Source organism: Centroberyx gerrardi, chromosome 16 (assembly GCF_048128805.1).
Source record: "Centroberyx gerrardi isolate f3 chromosome 16, fCenGer3.hap1.cur.20231027, whole genome shotgun sequence".
Taxonomy (NCBI): Eukaryota; Metazoa; Chordata; class Actinopteri; order Beryciformes; family Berycidae; genus Centroberyx; species Centroberyx gerrardi.
In genome coordinates, this window is record NC_136012.1 from 27,478,385 (window position 1) to 27,496,206 (window position 17,822).

The 17,822-nt window shown below is 42.5% G+C and overlaps 2 protein-coding genes across 2 annotated transcripts in view; both read right to left on the bottom strand.

Annotated features, from left to right (window-relative positions):
- Nucleotides 1-2,156: 2,156 nt before the first annotated feature.
- On the bottom strand, nucleotides 2,157-8,353 carry thoc3 (THO complex 3). Its single transcript, XM_071900207.2, has 6 exons — nucleotides 8,174-8,353; nucleotides 6,940-7,096; nucleotides 5,814-6,018; nucleotides 4,541-4,702; nucleotides 3,747-3,847; nucleotides 2,157-2,766 (listed from the first exon to the last, which is right to left on the bottom strand). The coding sequence occupies exons 1-6, from the start codon at nucleotides 8,351-8,353 to the stop codon at nucleotides 2,561-2,563; spliced, it is 1,011 nt and encodes a 336-aa protein (XP_071756308.2). The 3' UTR covers nucleotides 2,157-2,560.
- Nucleotides 8,354-12,375: 4,022 nt separating this feature from the next.
- The window catches only part of shtn3 (shootin 3), a 46,069-nt gene continuing 40,622 nt past the window's right edge, over nucleotides 12,376-17,822 (bottom strand). The window contains exons 14-18 of the mRNA XM_078289035.1: nucleotides 17,481-17,540; nucleotides 17,058-17,187; nucleotides 13,907-14,059; nucleotides 13,678-13,831; nucleotides 12,376-12,517 (exon numbers count right to left, since the gene is read on the bottom strand). Coding sequence (XP_078145161.1) covers nucleotides 12,376-12,517; nucleotides 13,678-13,831; nucleotides 13,907-14,059; nucleotides 17,058-17,187; nucleotides 17,481-17,540 — 639 coding nt within the window. The remainder of the gene's footprint in view (nucleotides 12,518-13,677; nucleotides 13,832-13,906; nucleotides 14,060-17,057; nucleotides 17,188-17,480; nucleotides 17,541-17,822) is intronic.

The following is a 17,822-nucleotide window of genomic DNA, read 5'->3' on the forward strand; positions in this document are numbered from 1 at the left end:
TTCCCTGAGTTATCCTGGTAAATTCAAACTGGGATAACATTTTAAATAATATCTAACTTATTGCCAAAAACTATTCACAAATATTGTAAAAACGAATCATATTTATCCCTTAAATCTTGTTGAAAAACGGTAACTCATGCAGTGAAAAACACAGGTAGGCTGCTGTCAGGATCTGCAGTTCACACAGACTTGGAGCGTCTTTGTTTTCTTGGCCGGCCCGGCTCTACCGTGGGCTTCAACCAAATTAAAAGGAAATTAAAGCGGCGGCGGCGGGGGGGCTTGTAGCGTCCCTGCTACGACTACAGGAAGCTGCAGGACAACACATCCTGCGGCCTGCTGGTCCCGGGCTCCCGGGCTCCGGGGAGGGGAGCGAGCAGCTGCCTCCGACCCGAGCCGAGGGCCTCGTATCCGGGCAAGGAGACGGATCCCGCTGGGCGAGTCTGTCGGGCCGAGGAAGACGAACCGTCCGCGGGGCAAAACCGCCTGCCAGCCGGGTGATGTGTGTGTTAGGCTTCAACCGATATGGGTTTCTGAAGGCCGACACTGATACCAAGGTCTTTAAATTTAAACATTTTCAAAGTCAAAATTTCAATTATTCAGTGTTTGTCCAAGAGTTTTATTCTTGTCAATGAGGAAAAGCTTCTGAAATGACATTTATACCATCATGGGACACTAAAGCTGTCCATTGAAACCCAACATTTTTGTATTAAAGCTGCTGATGGACAATATTTTGTGCTGATATTCAATATCTTTCAATTTGAACATTTTTATGGTCAACATTTTAATTATTCAGTGTTTGTCCAAGAGTTTTGTACTTGTCAGGGTGGAAAAGCTTCTGAAGTGACATTTTTAACATCATGGGACACTAAAACTCTCCACTGAAACAGACTAATTAACCTCCCGCCTTCCAATTCACAGGAGAAACTGTGAGCTGCATTACTGCCTTTAAATAAAGACTCACTGACTGGCAGATATCTGATATTTACTGTAATTAATATCGGCAAACCAATTGATCAGTCTATTGGGTGGTTGGTGTGTGTGTGTGTGTGTGTTGGGAGCGGGGTGTTTTTCTGTGTGCAAGTGTGTGTGATATGGTTGGCCTTTGTGTGTATATGAATATGGTGGATTAGTGTGTTTGTGCATGTGTGTGTGTGTGGAGGGTGGATTCTTTGTGTTTATTCCAGCTCCCCTCACCACCTACTTTTATTATCACACACACACACACACACACACACACTGCAGGCAGGCAGGTTGGTTCAAGGTCCAAGGTAATTAAATTTAACTGTTTTCCTGCCTTCTGTTGCGTCTTTTAACAACATGAGAGAGAGCGGTCTCCTCCTGACAGGCTCACACCACCAACTACTGAACAAACACCACCAGACTGCAGTGTGTCTCCATTACATCACCACATCCAACTCTCCTGCAGCTCACCAAGGCTGCAGCTAGACCCTCTGTCACACCGTCAGGGAGGTACAACAACACACAAAGCAGGAAAACGTGATTATAATAAGCGTGTATGTTGAAGAAAAAAAGCAAAAATCATGAGCTGAAAGGATGCAGTGAATGCCAATCGCCAATATCTGAACTATGAATTCTGTATTTAATCAACTTAGTTTGACTATATTTGAATATACGGGACAGATAATCAGATATCATCCAGTCAGTGTGGTTTTTTTATATCAGATGTTTGACCAGAGAAATCATCCCAGTGAGCTGTGGGAGGATTTTACTCAACAGTCTGGAGAACCTGTAATGAAACCTGCCTCACTCTGCTTTTATCAGCTGCTAACCACCTAAAACTATTTAGTCTGAGTTTCCCATGATGGTTTCATTCTGTTTCAGAGGTTTTTCCACCCTGACAAGAAGAAAACTCTGGGAAAACACTGAATTGTTAGAATTTGGGGATTTTTTTTTCAGCACAAAAATTGTCACATTTAAAAGATGTTGATTATCGGCTATTGGCAGTTTCAATCCAAAAAGTACCAGTATCAGTATTGGCCTTCAAAAACCAGCATCAGTCAAACCCATATGCAAAGACACACACACACACACACACACACACACAAAGAAGGCCTGTACCCTGAACGTGACGAAACATCCCAATTAATATTCCATCCATAAGGACACATGACAAACAAGTTATAAAGAGACCAATTTTAATATCAAAACGTAACACATATTTTACAAAACATATTATATTACAACACTGGGTTTACTTATTTAACTGTATTAATGAATGAGTTCAACTGTAGGAGAATATAGTTAACCTGACTTATGGTTGGGAAGCAGCAGCCTCTGGTGGTGGAAAACAGTCAGCAGGGCCAAATCCAGATCATTCCTCTGCTATTCTAACTATTTAAAAAGTAGAGTAATTACACTGAAATCTGCCATGAAAGTGCATGTGTCACTTTCTGTAATCAGTGTCTAATTTTGCAAACTGGAAGCATTTCCCTGCTGTCCTGCATCTTTGTTTTTTGAAGTGCAGCCGAAATACAAAGCAATCCAACATTTTTATTTTCCCCTCCCTTGTTCTGCTTAAATCCTTTTACTCAGGTGGACCTCAGGGGAAAAGTGAACCCCTTTCTGACAGCTGCACCCCAGTGGAGGAGTCGTTGGGCAGGCCGAACAGCTTGACGGTGCCCGCCTCTCGGTTGTTGTCGTATTTGCCCTCCTTGTCGTCGCAGGCGTACGCCAGCAGCGGCCTCTTGGGGTGCCAGGCCACCGTGAAGGTGGGGGAGTCGCACTGAACCTCCCACAGCTTCTCTCCTGCAAACACACAGACCAGAAGGAGGAGGTGTAAGACCAGGACCCGGGTTCAAACCCCCCCAAACCTGTTGAAGTGTCCGCGAGCGAGACACTGAAGCCCTACCAGCTCCAGAAGCAAACACTACCTCCCTCTCCTTCCCTTTTTCCTTCTCCCTTCCTCCTCATCTCTCCTTCCCTCTTCAATAACTTCATAAAAAGCAAAAGATTTAGACAAAAAAATGAACAAGATCATTCAACAGTCAAGCTGGACTGCGACAAGCAGATGCCACCAGCACCGGACAAATACTAACAAATCTTTTTAACATGAAGGAAATTCTCATTCAGTGAGGACAGTAACTCCCAAAGACAGACTGCAACCTGTTTACCCTTAAACTGTCTCTCTTTGTTGTCAAAAACTGATGCAATTCAACATATTGTCTTTGTCAAAGAGTAATTTTAAGAGTAAATATGTTGCAGTCTATCTTTGGGATAGACTGAAACTTTCTAGTATTATGCCGTTGCAAGAAAATGAAATAATACCAGAAATTTGCTGGAAAGTTTTTACCACTGAAGTCAGTAAACAACCATCACTTGCAGCTCCTATTACAACACATTTCTTGCCTGGCTGGTGATTTTTTAGTAAGTCCCATCCACTGTGACCCACAGACAGAAAAGTTAGTTTCCTGCTCTAGAAACATCTCTTAAATTTACACACAGACTGGCAGTGAGTCTTCTATTCAAGTCGGTCATCTTGATGAAAACACTGTGACCGTGCAGAATCTTCTGCAGTTTGGCAGATGAATTTTAAACTGAACATACTGAACACAGAGTGGGAAATTAACTTTTGGTAAATCCCAGAATTCACCACTTTCACCTTTGCCAGCCAACTAGATTTTAAGAATAAAACGACCTCCGAATGCCGGCTGGTTTCCTGCCAAAGAGTCTGGTACAGCAGCCAGAGTCTCACAGCCTGTCTGGAGGCAGCAGGATGTTTTACTGACCTGTTTCCACCTCTGCGATGTCTATGAAGTGATCCTCAGAGGCCGAGGCCAGCATCTTCCCATCGTGACTGAAGCTCAGCGTCCGCACCGGCCAGTCCAGCCTGCAGGACGGACCGGGAGGGGAAGAAAGATTTATTATACAAGTGACAGTAGAAACCAAGCGATCTCACAGCTGCTGTGCCTAGTCTTGTGACAACTGGGCAGCTGGTTAGTAATCGTTCTTGTTTTCTCCTGTTTTATTCTTACGCATGTGTGAGATTTAGAGTTTTAAAGTCACTATGAAATCAAAAACGTTTAACTATTTACGAAGAAATGCCAAAGCATTTACCAAATTTTGATTTTCTGTATTTTAATATCAAAATCCCATTACTTTTACTCCCTAGAAAACTGTGTTTTTAGTGGTTGCTTCATGCTGCACCAGGAGGCGACATCTAAATTCCAACTAATAAAACCATCACAGATTTTTGAACGATCCCGACTCTTCGATCGGGAAAATACACCAGATTAAGGAAGCAAGATATTCTCAAACTGGTGTTTCATTGTGACTTTATAGTGAGAAAACACAGAAAATCGAACTAATCTAAACTCACAATATAGAAACATTTCATTTGACACAGAATGTCCACTTTAATTTACATTACAAAATACAAAAAATACATTAAAATTGAGTTCCCAATGTCATCGAGACTACAGAATAATTTGGATTATCATTGAAGACATGATAAACACACACACACACACACACACACACACACACACACACACACACACACACAGTGGTAGTGCAGACTGACCTGGAGAAGCAGCGGACACACACCAGCTCCTCCACGTTCCACAGGCTGACCAGCGCGTCGGCACTTCCTGTGGCGAAGTATTTCCCCGTGGGGTCGAACTTGATGCAGATGCAGTTGGACGGGTGAGCGTTGATGGACTGGATGGGCTTCAGCTCGGGGTAACTGCAGGCGCAAAGCCGAAGAAACCGTTAAGAGTCAGAACGCTGTAGACTTTTAGACAGTTCAGTCACAACACCAAACTTTAGACCTCAGTATTGATCAGGCTCCACAGTTTGGATTCTAAAATGATACGACAGAAATCTAAGAGCGCGTTCTGATCGGTTTCTCTGAGCTCTGCAGCGTTTCCTCCTTCAGTTCAGCTGGTTTGTCCAGGTGAGAACGATGACCTTTGACCTCTGGTGGCACCAAATAACGGCAGCGAGAGTCTCAGTCCTCTAACAAGAGAACTGCGGTGCGGTTCGTTAATCCAGCCGACTACAGGAAACCACCCCGAAACACAAAGGGATTATGGGTAGAAGGAGACGGATGCTTGGAAAGCCTAGCAGAACAAAATGAAGTCTGGGCTGACGCTCATATTCAGCTTCTTCATGTGTTCTTAACTGTATGAACACCACAGAAGAAGAGACAGATAAGTCCATCATGTTAGATAAAGTTACAGAGACTGGAGTCAGATTTGTTTTGAGGGTTAGGGTCTCTAACCTGCAGGACGACAGGTCACCAAAACTCTGTCCAATAAACAAGCTGCTTGTGAGTCATGTGACTTTTGTTTACACGCCCGTCTTGTAATTGGTCAGTTTAAACCAAAACGAACTAAAGACAAAAATACAACAAAGTGAACTTTTCCACTCTGGTTCAGACCAAAGAAAACCAACTGGAGGTATTTTTGCACCTTAAATAGATACATAAGATAGATAGATAATTGATTAAATAGTTATACAAGTAGTAATTACACAAATAGATGTATAGCTATTTTTCCATCAAACAGCATTTGATAGTTCTTTTCATGAGGAGAAACTACAGTAAGTGTTTCCTGCAGGAAATATCTTGCCAATCCCAAACATCAGAAGACTGGAAGCTCCCAGGTGTGAAATGTGTGAAACTGAAGAAGAGCACAGAGCTAAGTCAAGCTGCCATGAATAAATAAAGGTTGGAAAAAAAGACACATTGAAGAAATCCCCCAGTGCAAATCCCCGCTTTCTGCTGCCGAACACTTCACCGCTTTCCCCAGAGAAACAGACCCCCCCCCCCCCCCCTCTCTCTGTACGGTCCGTACCTCAGGATGTTGATGCAGCCGTTGCCGTTGGTGAGGAAGAACATGTCGTTGTCGTTGTTCCAGGAAATCTCGTTCACCTCGAACTTGAACTGCTCCTCGGCCTTGGAGCGGTGCGTCTTGGCGTCGATGAACGTCACCACGTCGTCCTTGTTGCCCACGGCGATCGTCTGTCCGTCCGGGCTCCAGCAGATGTTGATGTTCTCACCTAAAAACAACAAACAAAACACAGCTCATAGTACTTTTTCTTTAACTTCTCCATCTAAAGGATCTTTGCTAGTCATGGATTAAGTGTTCACACTGAGGCCGATTCAAGATGGCGGCAAACTAGCTGACGACTGTTGCAGCAGCTCACGCACTCTTCTTCTATTATCTCGTTTTTGTTCCTTTTACTTTTTCCTAAAAAACTTTAACTGATATAATAAAAACTTATTTTTATTGCGTCAAAGTGTTTTTGAAGAGCATCCATCAGCCTCCAAGAGCAGCTGAATTTCTTCCTTTTCTAGTTTTTCTAGTTTTCTAGTTCATGCACCTTGGTTTAAAGATGAAGTTGCAACAGTTCTTCTTCTTCTACTTTTTCCCACTCAGCACTCAATCATGCTTAAATGTACTATTGATTTTCATTGTTCTTCTCCTCAAAAGGAAATACTGTGGTGTTGTGGCCAAAATTTGTTGTGTTTCCCCCGCCTCTTCGCTTCAATTTCACACCAGGTAAGAAAATAAAATACTTTCAATATTTGTGCAATAAAAACATTTCACAGGACTCCACAAAATAAAAAGTAGTGTACTGAAAGTAACCTAGCTAGCTGCCTTGTAATGAATGGAGATCGCAATTTATTGTGATCTTAGCTCACACCACAAGCATCCGATGATTCTACAAGGAAATGTCCAAGCTATATGCATTACTCTACTTGTTTATTTATTAAGTGTATTTCCCCCATGATAACAAGATGAAAATTCTGAGGGAAACACTGAATACTTGAAATTTTTGGCATGAAAATGGCAAAATTTATAAATTGAATATCAAATACCTTCCATCGGCAGCTTCGATTCTAAAAAAAATATCTGTATCGGCCTTCAAAAAACCACATCAGTCGAACCCTAGTCAACACACAGACACATTCCCCACCTTTTGTATTGACGGTGGCGATGCACTTGGTGGTCCGGACGTCCCATATCCGGATGGTCTTGTCTCCGGACGCCGTGACGAACAGGTCTGGGTTGGTTGGATGCCAACACAGCTGGTCCACGCTGTCACCGTGACCTCTGTAGTTGTTCTCCTTCACCTGGGGAGCGAGGAGGGAAACGCATGAAACGATGCGGGGAAAAACATCAGACATATTTTACAGTAGGGCCGGGCGATAATTCAATATCATCATCTTACAGTGGAATCATATTGTGATGATAGGGTGATTTTGGGATATCGTGACACACAATTCTGCCGTCTAAACTGATGATAACAAGCACATTTTATTTTAAAACTCTGACAAAATGGGGCGAGTGAGCCATATCGTGATATATATCGATATTGAAAAAATACTTACAGGGATATTGATTTCAACTATATCGCCCAGCCCTATGAATGGCTCCTTACCACATTACATATAGGCTATACCACACTGAAGTGAATTTTAGACATCTAGTTAGGTCTATACAGAACTACTCTCGATACGTTCAGTTCTCTCGTATGGACAGAACGTAACGCCAAAGAAAATCTGGCAAATTTTATGTTTCTTTCTTTATCGGCAAACACACACACCTCATATAACATGACTTAAGACCTTTTCTATACCTTTATGAGCCACTCTTTAATTCGGCATACATCCAATACACCAAGCAGCACTTCTTCCAATAAAAACTTCAACTTGTACATTTGATTCACGCTATGCTTTGGTGGAAGAAAACTGTGGCAAGGCGACAGGCGAACCAGTTTTTAAATGTGACATTTTATTGAAATGCAGTGCTGCTTGATGGATCATATGTATGCCGAATTGAAGAGTGGATCCTAACAATTCAGAAAAAGTATTGGATCACAGTTTATGGTGTAACGTTATGGCTCTATACCGATAGAACTGGCCGCATTAAACTAGGATTTTTTTGAATGGAGTTTGGCAGGAGGTTCTCTTCATGCAAGAGATGACGGCACATGGGAGCTAAGGCTAATTTAGACGCTAGCATGTTGATGTGTGCTTTATAAGATACTTTCTGAACACTCTAGTTCATTTTAGCCCACAGAAAAGAGTCAGTGGAGCTTTTGCTTTGAGTTTTCAAACCAGAGCCAGAAAGCTGCAGGTCCATCCACTGGTTCATTGAAACAAGGCTAACGTTAGCATGCTAGCTGATAGAAGTGAACAGCGACTCACCAAACGGTCTTTTTCGAGGACGAAAACGCTGGCTGTTTTGTCAAAAGAGCCGGAGGCGAGTCTCCTGCCGTCACAGCTCCACGCCACTGAATGGACTTTAGCTGTGTGTGCCGGGAATTCTCTACTTTTGTTGTTATTTTTGAAGCTGTCTTGCATTTCTTGGTAGTACTGCGACGCCATCTTGAAAGCGTATGTAAAGTTCTCTTTCGGGGTTGCCAGTTCCGATCTCGTGTCTAGCTGTGAAATGTAATGTTTCAGACTAAATTAGATGTATGTATATGCAAAATGTTCATTAATTTAGTGCTGAACATACGTCCCATCATATTTATTAGTCGATATAATGTAAACGAAAATATATTTGAAATAACACTCAAACGCTACAAGGTACAACCTGGCAACCCAATACGTCATGTGTGGGTAGATTCTACGGCAGCCTGTATGGGGGCTTTAGGGCCTTTGAGTTTGGTTTTGTCAAGGTAGCTTGCACCAGGTCATGGTTTTGAGTGTCCACTAATTCCTTCTTAAAAATAAAGACAAACAACACAACATGCAGTTTGAATTGCAATTTTATTTCATCCAAGTGATGCTAAATGAACGTCCATGTTTAAAAAAATGTAACACTCGGTTTATATCTCAAACACACACAATATCAATAATCACCCAAACTCTTTCAGATAATTCCCTTTGTAATTAGCCACTTGGTTAACAACTACGCAGTCGATACAGGACCAAAACAACCAGGCAGGCCGACTCTAGTCATCCTGAGGCCGGACAAGGCCTCGATATGCATAATATACTGTACGGGCCTCTGGGAGCATAAGCCACTAATGCCAGATTGCAGCAATCTTGCTTCCAGATCTACAAAAGAAAGCAGAGGTTTGGGTTGTTTATTTGCAGCCTAACAGCTCAGTAACTCATTAACACCTGGTCCTTTGCATCAGAATGAAATACGCTTAATGGACAAAACAAAATGCAGTTTAAATGTGACTTCTGTGTTTTAAGAAAGTTTTACAAGGTGTGAAAGCATTATCTCATACAAATGTGCCTTATGTATTTGCATACTCTTCAAAATTATTCGGTTCTTTTAATGTTGCATCACGTTTCAGGAAAGCTATATAGACAGCAGGCCCTACAAACAAAATAAGGAATGCACACTGACGTTTGAAGTACAGAAACAATGAGGGGATCTGAGCACATGTGCATAGGGCTTTGGATTCAGAATGCATGTGGAAGACAGCTACGCGTCAGGCCATTCTCTGAAGGAGGGACGGTGACGAGATCTCATGAGGTTTCGCACCATGAAATACAATTTAGGACGTTTAGGCTGAGAGGCAGGTGTCATGAAGAGGTAGACAAAGTACACAAGCACCTGGTTCCTCACAGGGGTTCTCCAGTCCGTTCCTGTTTCAACCCCAAGAATGGCTTTCTGTTCGTTTCCTGATGCCGCCGGTTCCCAAACGTTTTCCTGTCAGGGACCCCCGACTCGATTCATGAAATTTCGTCCCAAGGACCCTGAGAACATTTCTGCTGTTAGATATGATTTGAGTTGGAACTGTATAACTGTCTTTATTGTCGGTAGGAGTTAACAGAGGAATCCTCTGATCAGAATAATCATTCTTATACAGTTCTTCTAGTGAATGAAATATTAGTCAAATTTTAAGGATAAGTTTGTTGATTTTGTTCCTATATATAATGAGTCTCTTCCACACCTGTAGTTGTTGGACCCACAGACAATATTGTCTCCAGAGTCCAGGCTCCGCTGCCTCTTGCTGCTAACACTGACTACATTTACATGGACTGCAATAATCCGACTATTGACCTTATTCTAAATAAGGCAATATTTCAAAGGTGTTTACATGAGTTGCTTATATAATATTCCATTCATATTCCCGTTTACATGCTACAGAGCAGAGTCCGATTAATGCACCCTACGTCCTGACGTCCGAGTTTCCCTCCGTAATTTAACCTGAAACCCTTTCTGTCATGTTGCTACAGTTGTCGGGACAAAATGTTGACTTCTTTTTACCGGTGGCAGTCATCTTTTCTTCTGTAAATAAGTTGCTTGGAAGCTAGAGCATGCGTCGTCAAGCAGTTGCCGTACGTGTCGCAAAATGCTGCAAAAAAGCTGATAGGACGATTATATCGCACTATGACGCTGTGTATCGCTGTATCATTTTCACAGACTGGATTTTCTGGAGATATTCTGACAAACAGTTTGGACTCATTGTTGCAGCAAGAAGCAGCGGAGCTCGCTGCTTCAACTGACAGCTGACTGGAGACAATACTGTCTGTGGGTCCAACAACTACAGGGAGGAAGAGACTCTTTATATATAGGAACAAAATCGCCAAACTCATCCTTTAACTATTCCTCATTTTTCTGGGGTCCCCCCCTTAAACCCCCTACAGGACCCCCGGGGGTCCCTGAACCCACTTTGGGAACCACTGCCCTATGCTGCTGTTGCCTTATGACACACTGATAGTCAACACGCTGAAACCTGTATAGGAGCTTCAGCTGAAAAAGCCAGAAAAGTGCCTTTTACATGTGCAGTGCTGTGTGTGTTGCTTGGCGATAACCCCGGCTGTAAACATTGTTCCTGTTTTAACTGATGTTCAGATTCACGTTTCCCCTCCTGACCGAGGAAGAGGACGGGCGTCACAGAGGAAGATCATGAACAAGATACTCTAAATACCTGGCTACTACAACTAGGGCTGCACAAAGTGATGAGTCAGATTATTTTGCTACTGTGACCATGATTATTATTGATCGAGATTATTAGTCTCGCGGTTTCATCACACGTTTTGCATCTTATATCAACGTCTTGAGTATATTTTTAACTACAGCAAATGTTCTGAATGAAACCAAAATGAAGTCAAATGTTTCAGTATTGCCGAAATATATGATTATGAATTGAGGAAACTAAAATTGCAATATGTGATTATACACAATCAATTGTGCAGCCCTAAGTACAACTGGGTGTAGAGAAGTAGAAGTAGAAGAAGAAGAAGAAGTAGTAGAAGAAGAAGAGGAGGAGAAGCAGAGGGAGTTGGATAGTTGGATCCTAAGCAGTACAGTGCATTCCTTCTGATGACACAAAGCTACAGTGAACAGATCCTTTGTGCATCAAGTAGAAGAAGAAGAAGAAGAAGAACAACCTAAAGCTTTGCAGTCATTGTACAAGTTTGAGTGTCTGTAACTGAAGAAAACTGAGGTTCTGTGCAAAAAGTGCAGCTTTCCTCACACAGTTCTGCCTTTCTGTCCTCCGGGATCCACAGGTTTGTATTCATAAACCCTCTGACAGCAGCAGGATCGATGTACATATTGATAAATGATCTCTTCACAAATTATAATAAAAGCCATTGTAGAAAGTCCCACGTTTACTGTACTGTTGCTCAGGCCAGGAGCTCCTAATTATTACAGCCATTCTTCACCCTCCTCATTTTTAATTTTCAAGTGAAGTTTTACTAATTCTGACCCTGGCTCGGGCCTACAGTAGGAACATCTTGCACTACAGTGTGTGTGTGTGTGTGTGTGTGTGTGTGTGTGTGTGTGTGTGTGTGTGTGAGGCGGGGGGCCTTCTACAATAGCTAGGAATGTTAGGGTGCGTTCACACTGTTGACGTCTGACAGCCATCTTTTTCACTTTAATATATTTCAATTTAACATATTAGGCTTATCCAAAGAACCCTTTCAGGAGTTTTTTTTTCCAGAAGGGAACCCTAAGGTGCTCATTGTCTCCCTCTGGATCTTAGAAGAACCCCTAAGTCTGGACTGATGCTCATATTCAGCTACTTCTTCATGTGTTCTTAACTGGTATGAACACCACAGAAGAAGAGACAGACAAGTCCATCATGTTAGATAAAGTTACAGGAACTGGATCAGATTTGTTTTGACTCTCTAACCTGCAGGATGACAGGTGATCAAAACTGTCCAATAAACGAGCTGCTTGTGAGTCATGTGACTTTTGTTTACAAGTCCTGGTTGGCTTGTAATTGGTCTGTGTGAATCTAAATGAACCAAATCCAGTAAAGTTTTCCACTCTGGTTCAGATCAAAGAAAACCAGCTGGAGGTGTGATCGCACCCTAAAACTGATCTGAGACTTATTATTATGGATTAGAGGAGTTGTAGGTGACATCACTCTCATATCAGGCTTCCTGAACGACAGCAGGTTACAGAAACGAGCCCGGGATCCTCGGCGTCCATCTTAGCACTCGGCGTCGGCGCTGCCGTTGAGCGGACCGGGGGCGAGAGCGGCGTGAGCCTCGCCGGGTCCTCCGGCCTCGCTGTGCTCCACGCCGTTCGCCTGAACGCACTCATCACTCGCCTTCCTGTCGTCCTCCCCCCCGCTGTGAGGCAGGCAGACGCAGAGGGCAAAGGTTAGAATTAGAATAATAATACATTTTATTTGTGTAGCGCTTTTCAAGGCACTCAAAGATGCTTCACAGCAAAAAAACAATGTAAAAAAAACAGAGTATTACAATTTAATAATATTAAATCAAAAGCAGAAAGATAAAATGACTCGTAACAATATAGAAACAGCACTAAGAACAATGAGATAAAAAGTCAGCTGATAAAAAATTTGATCACAAAGCAAACAGATGTAAACTAAAAAAAAAGGATAGAAGTAAATAAATAAAGGAAATGGAGAACAAGGGAGAACATTATATATTAAAGGTGAGTTTGAGAGCTTTTCTTTCCCCAAGGTACTCCCAATTAAGAAGAGGCCCCATTTTTATTATTTATTTTTTTGTAGGTGGGGGGCATTTTTGCCCTCATTAGATAAAAAGTAGAGACAGAGAGGAGAGAAAGGTCCTGGGCCCACATGCATGTAAAAACTGTCACAATTAATTAACATTAAAGGGATGGAAAATGTAAATAATGAGCAAAAAAGAATAATGATTTAACATGATATATTTTATCTTTACACCTCCTGTCAAAGGATCTTATATACGGAACAACAATTAGGGGGAGTGTGTTAGTGAATTGAGCCAAATCTCGATTTGCACAGCCTCACTTATAAATATTATATGAGCAAAATAATGAGATTTACATATAATTTACATTATGCATGACTGTGAGGCATTAAGAGGGTTGATTTATTGTCCACTCATTGCACATGGTTAGTGAACAGCGTTATAGTCTGACTCAGTCATGTTGGTGATTTCTGTGTAGATTCATTTCAGTCATCCAGGAAGTAAGATGTCCAAGAAAATAGAAACAAAAATCTGGTTTACAATGAAGATGTTTCACCCGTCTTCAACTCTTCTTCCTATTTTGTTTCTATTTTACTGGACATCTTATTAAAATTATTATATTAAATCATCATGTTAAAGGACAGTTCCAGCATGTTTTGAGTTTTTGCTCATTTTTTACATTTCCCATCCCTTTAATGTTAATTGTGACAGTTTTTACATGCATGTGGGCCCAGGACCTTTCTCTCCTGTCTCTCCTGTCTCTTAAGGTGAAAATGGCTCTCGGTCCTGTCGGTGACGTGTTGATTTTCTACCTGACGATGCAGCCGTTGGTGACCGGCGACTCAGCAGCTTCTTTCTCAGACAGAGAGGAGCGGGACCGTCTCTCCTGCCAGGACGACACTCTGGGCTCTCTCCCCGTGTCGGAGCTCTTCCTCCTGGCCACCACGGGCCCCGGTCCCGGTCCCGGCCCCGCCCCCAGCCCCGCCCCCAGCCCCGCCCCCAGCCCCAGCCCCAGCCCCAGCCCCAGCCCCGGCACCGCCCCTCTCTCCGGGCTGACCCTGGGTCCGGCGGGACAGTCGGAGGGCACCCCCAGCCCCCCGGACCCCTCTGGATCCTTGCCGGACTCGGAGCTGGTGCGCCTCCCGTTCAGGCTGTCGGAGGAGGAGACGTGGCTCATCTGGCCCTCCTTCTCATCTGGAGAGAAAGAAGTTAATTCCAAAATTAGATTATCTTCCTTTTTTCAATTATTTTTTTGGGGCATTTTTGACTTTATTTGATAGTTCACAGCGGGAGGAAACAGGAAAAATTGGAAGAGAGAGAGGGGGAAGACGTGCAACAAAGGTCCCAGGCCGGATTCAAACCCAGACGTGTTTACATGGTGTGTGCTGTAACCAGCTGAGCCAGCAGAACACACAGACTGTCCTGCTTCTGATCCTTATTTCACACAGCGACTGCTGGCCATGAAACCAAAACTCACTATCAGCTGTTATGGATGCTGTTAGCTACCTTTGTTTACAACACAGTAACCCAGCAAGCATTTGACAGAGGCCGAGCTCAATATCAACCCAAACCAGCACAAATGTTCATGATATGTTTTTATTACATGGGAAAAACCTAAAAGACTTATTTTGCTATTCATATATATATTAATTTAAGCTATTATTACTTTTGTACTCTTTTACTAATGTTTTCATTTTCATTTGTAGGTCAATTTCATTTTTATTTGTAAGTTAACTTCCTTCTCAGTGACTCAGTTGTATTTGATATAGGTGTCAACTCACAAGTCAACCACCCTGTGCATACTGGACAATCTTTTTAATTCTATTGACATTTTATACTTTACTTTCTTGCACAACTAAACTAAACTAATATTAAAACAGCTCTGGAAACAGTTTTGAACTGATCTCAGAAAGATATTTAGGTTGATGCCGGCAGCAGCTGAAGGTCACGGACGTCGGATCGACATCTATTCAACATCAGAACGCTTCCTGGCAGAGCGGAGGATGTAAACACTGAGCGGTGAATCGGGAACACACTCGCTCATAAATGGATGCATTGTGTTTTGCAGTGAGGCCGTTACACAGGGACGAGGGGAGAGCAGGGCAGACAGGGAAGCATCGAGTTCTTATGTAACAGACCGGCATGTTCTCTCTGTTTCAGGTCAGTCAGTTTCTGTTCACTGTGAACTCTGTTTACTCTCTGATCAATGGTTATTTGCTGCGTCTCATTAACACTCAGGCTGCTGGAGTTTCCCATTAGCTATAACAGTGTATAGAGTATAATCGTTTTTTTCTGAAAGGCTGCCATCTGTATTTAATCCTCTTCAAAGTATATTTGGTGATACATTTTAAAGTACAGTACTGTGCAAAAGTCTTAGGCACCCTAGATTTTTTATATAGATTTTGTCTTAGATGTTTATTTATTTGTTTTCTGCATTCGTTCTTTATAGTACATTTTTTTATATTTAGAAACTTATTTTTGAAAGCATCTTCACTTTATGGATTTTTTTTTTTACATGTTACTGTTTGTTTACAAGACTTTTGCACAGTACTATATGTTCAACACCTCTTTTGCTTTCTTGTTTGCTATTTGAAAGGAAAAGAAATGGAAGGAAAGAAATTCAACCAAGTTCCCTTCAGACGAGGGTCAATTGTGTATTGAATTTAAATATTTCGCACATTTGAAACCATGCAGACAAGGTCAATCAATCCTGGAAAAGCAGATAAATCCATGTCAGTAGTAATCAGACTTTGTTCTGATTCAGTGTTATTGCATGGTGCAGTGCGCCCTCTACTGGACAGAAACGGGACGAGGTCAAACAAGGCTTTGGTTTTTTCCAATCTGCCTCACAGCATGAGATTTTAGTGCGTGCCGTCACAGCGGGAATCAAACCCCCGACCTCTGCGGCGTCCCACCACATGCTCTGCACATTGACTGACACGACACCATGATAATTAACAGCTCAGCCTCATCTGAACCCTCGGGACCGCAGCGCGTTTGACCCGGCTTCGACTTTGAAATCACTTCTTCAAACACATTTTACAGACGAGCTTTTCATTTTGTTTTTACATGTTTTATTATAGTTGTGTTTGTCTGTTTTATTCTCCTGTAACCCTGTTTTTCACTTAACTAAATTACTTAAATTAGGATATTTTGAATCATGCATGGACACATATTCTTAAACACTCAGTGCAGTTGTATGATAGTAGAGTTCAAACCTCCACCAACACTGAACAATTCTCCACCTTCAAAGCTGCAGCCTCCATAACAGTTCATGTTTGTTTATTGTTTGTCTTTTTGGTTTGATTTTCCAACAAAATATCACGTGAAAGCAACGCTGTTTAGCAGCCGACTTGGAAGTCCCGGATGTCGGGGCTTTCTAACCCTAACCCTAAACCATAACATGGCTAAAAAAACATAACCATCTGATGGATGAAAACACCAGATCCAGATCACCAACAAAATCTAATCAAGTGATCTTTGGGCCAAGAGCGATCTGTCCACCAGATTACAGACAGAAAATTTCTAACTTTTTGAGATATCTTGCTAACAGACAGACAGACAGACAGACAGACAGACAGACAGACAGACAGACAGACAGACAGACAGACAGACGGACGGACAGACAGAGGGAGACAGACAGACAGAGAGACAGACAGACAGACAGACAGACAGACAGACAGAGGGAGACAGACAGACAGAGAGACAGACAGACAGACAGACAGACAGACAGACAGACAGATGGACAGACAGACAGACAGACAGACAGACAGACAGATAGACAGACAGAGAGACAGACAGACAGACAGACAGACAGACAGACAGACAGATAGACAGACAGAGAGACAGACGGACAGACAGACAGACAGACAGACAGACAGACAGACGGGTGAAAACATAACCTCCTTCTAACTTGGTTGACAGACGTAAAATATGAAGGCTTTGGGGAATCTTTAGGGGGTTCAGATCGCAACTGCAGGGATCCCCAGAAGGTTCCCTGAGGAACACCTTCAGAAACAGTTCATGAATATCTTTTTCACCAGAGGGGAGCCCTAAGGTGCTTATTGTCTCTCACTGGATCTTAGAGGAACCCTAATGAACCCCTGGTTTTTAAACCGTACCGTACAGTTGAACCAGTGTGGTTAACTTGAATCTGACAGCTGACCTGTAGATGAACCTCATGCTGGTTTACCTGCAGATCCCGGTTCTCCCGCCTTGTTGCGGCGGCGGCGCAGGATGACCTCCAGCTCGCTGTCCTTCTTGCTGGGCGGCGAGGGGCCGGGCTCCTGGGAGCCTCGGCTCGGGCTTCGCTTCACCGTCTCCTGGACACAAACACATTCAGTTCAGTTTGATGTTCACAAAATCTGTGCTCATCTCTCCTTTCTATGATTTATGAAGCACTGAAATTAATTCCTATCTTGGTCCCAGAAATGAGAGTTATAGACATTATTTTCATTTAGTTTCATATTCTTTGAAATGATCACAGATCACTTCAGAGTGAGAGTCAGAGAGAGTTCAAGTGTCACAGCAGCAACACACTTGAGACACATTACTCAACAAATCGCTATAATAAAGTTAATACAAAAAAATATAGCAATAAAGTTGAATTATTTACCAGGATGCCTTTCAGCTCCTCCATGGCGCTCTCCTGTGGTTTCTCCTCAATCACTGGAGGCTGCTGGGAAACACAGAGTTTGTTCTAAGATGAGTTTTACCCCTCATGTTCCTGTGTAGTTAGAGCAAAGCACTGATGCTGCGTTCCAGAGATCGGAGAGATGGAAATCTACTGACTACAACTAACTAATCTACAGTTTGTATTTTCAAAATGGTAAAATGGTAAAATCAGTAATTAACAGGAGGCTCTAATGGGGATTTCTTGCTGGTTAAACATCAATATCATATCCAAACATTTAAAAACATAGATCTGCAATCGAGGGGAAAAAGCCCAAAGGCACTG

Coding starts and splice junctions, on each gene's coding strand:
- thoc3 (XM_071900207.2), bottom strand. CDS start 8,353: ATGGCGTCGCAGTACTACCAAGAAATGCAAGACAGCTTCAAAAATAAC. Junction 4,703..5,813: donor GGCTGCATCAACATCCTGAG/GTACGGACCGTA, acceptor TTGCGCCTGCAG/TTACCCCGAGCTGAAGCCCA. Junction 2,767..3,746: donor CATCGCAGAGGTGGAAACAG/GTCAGTAAAACA, acceptor GTGTGTTTGCAG/GAGAGAAGCTGTGGGAGGTT.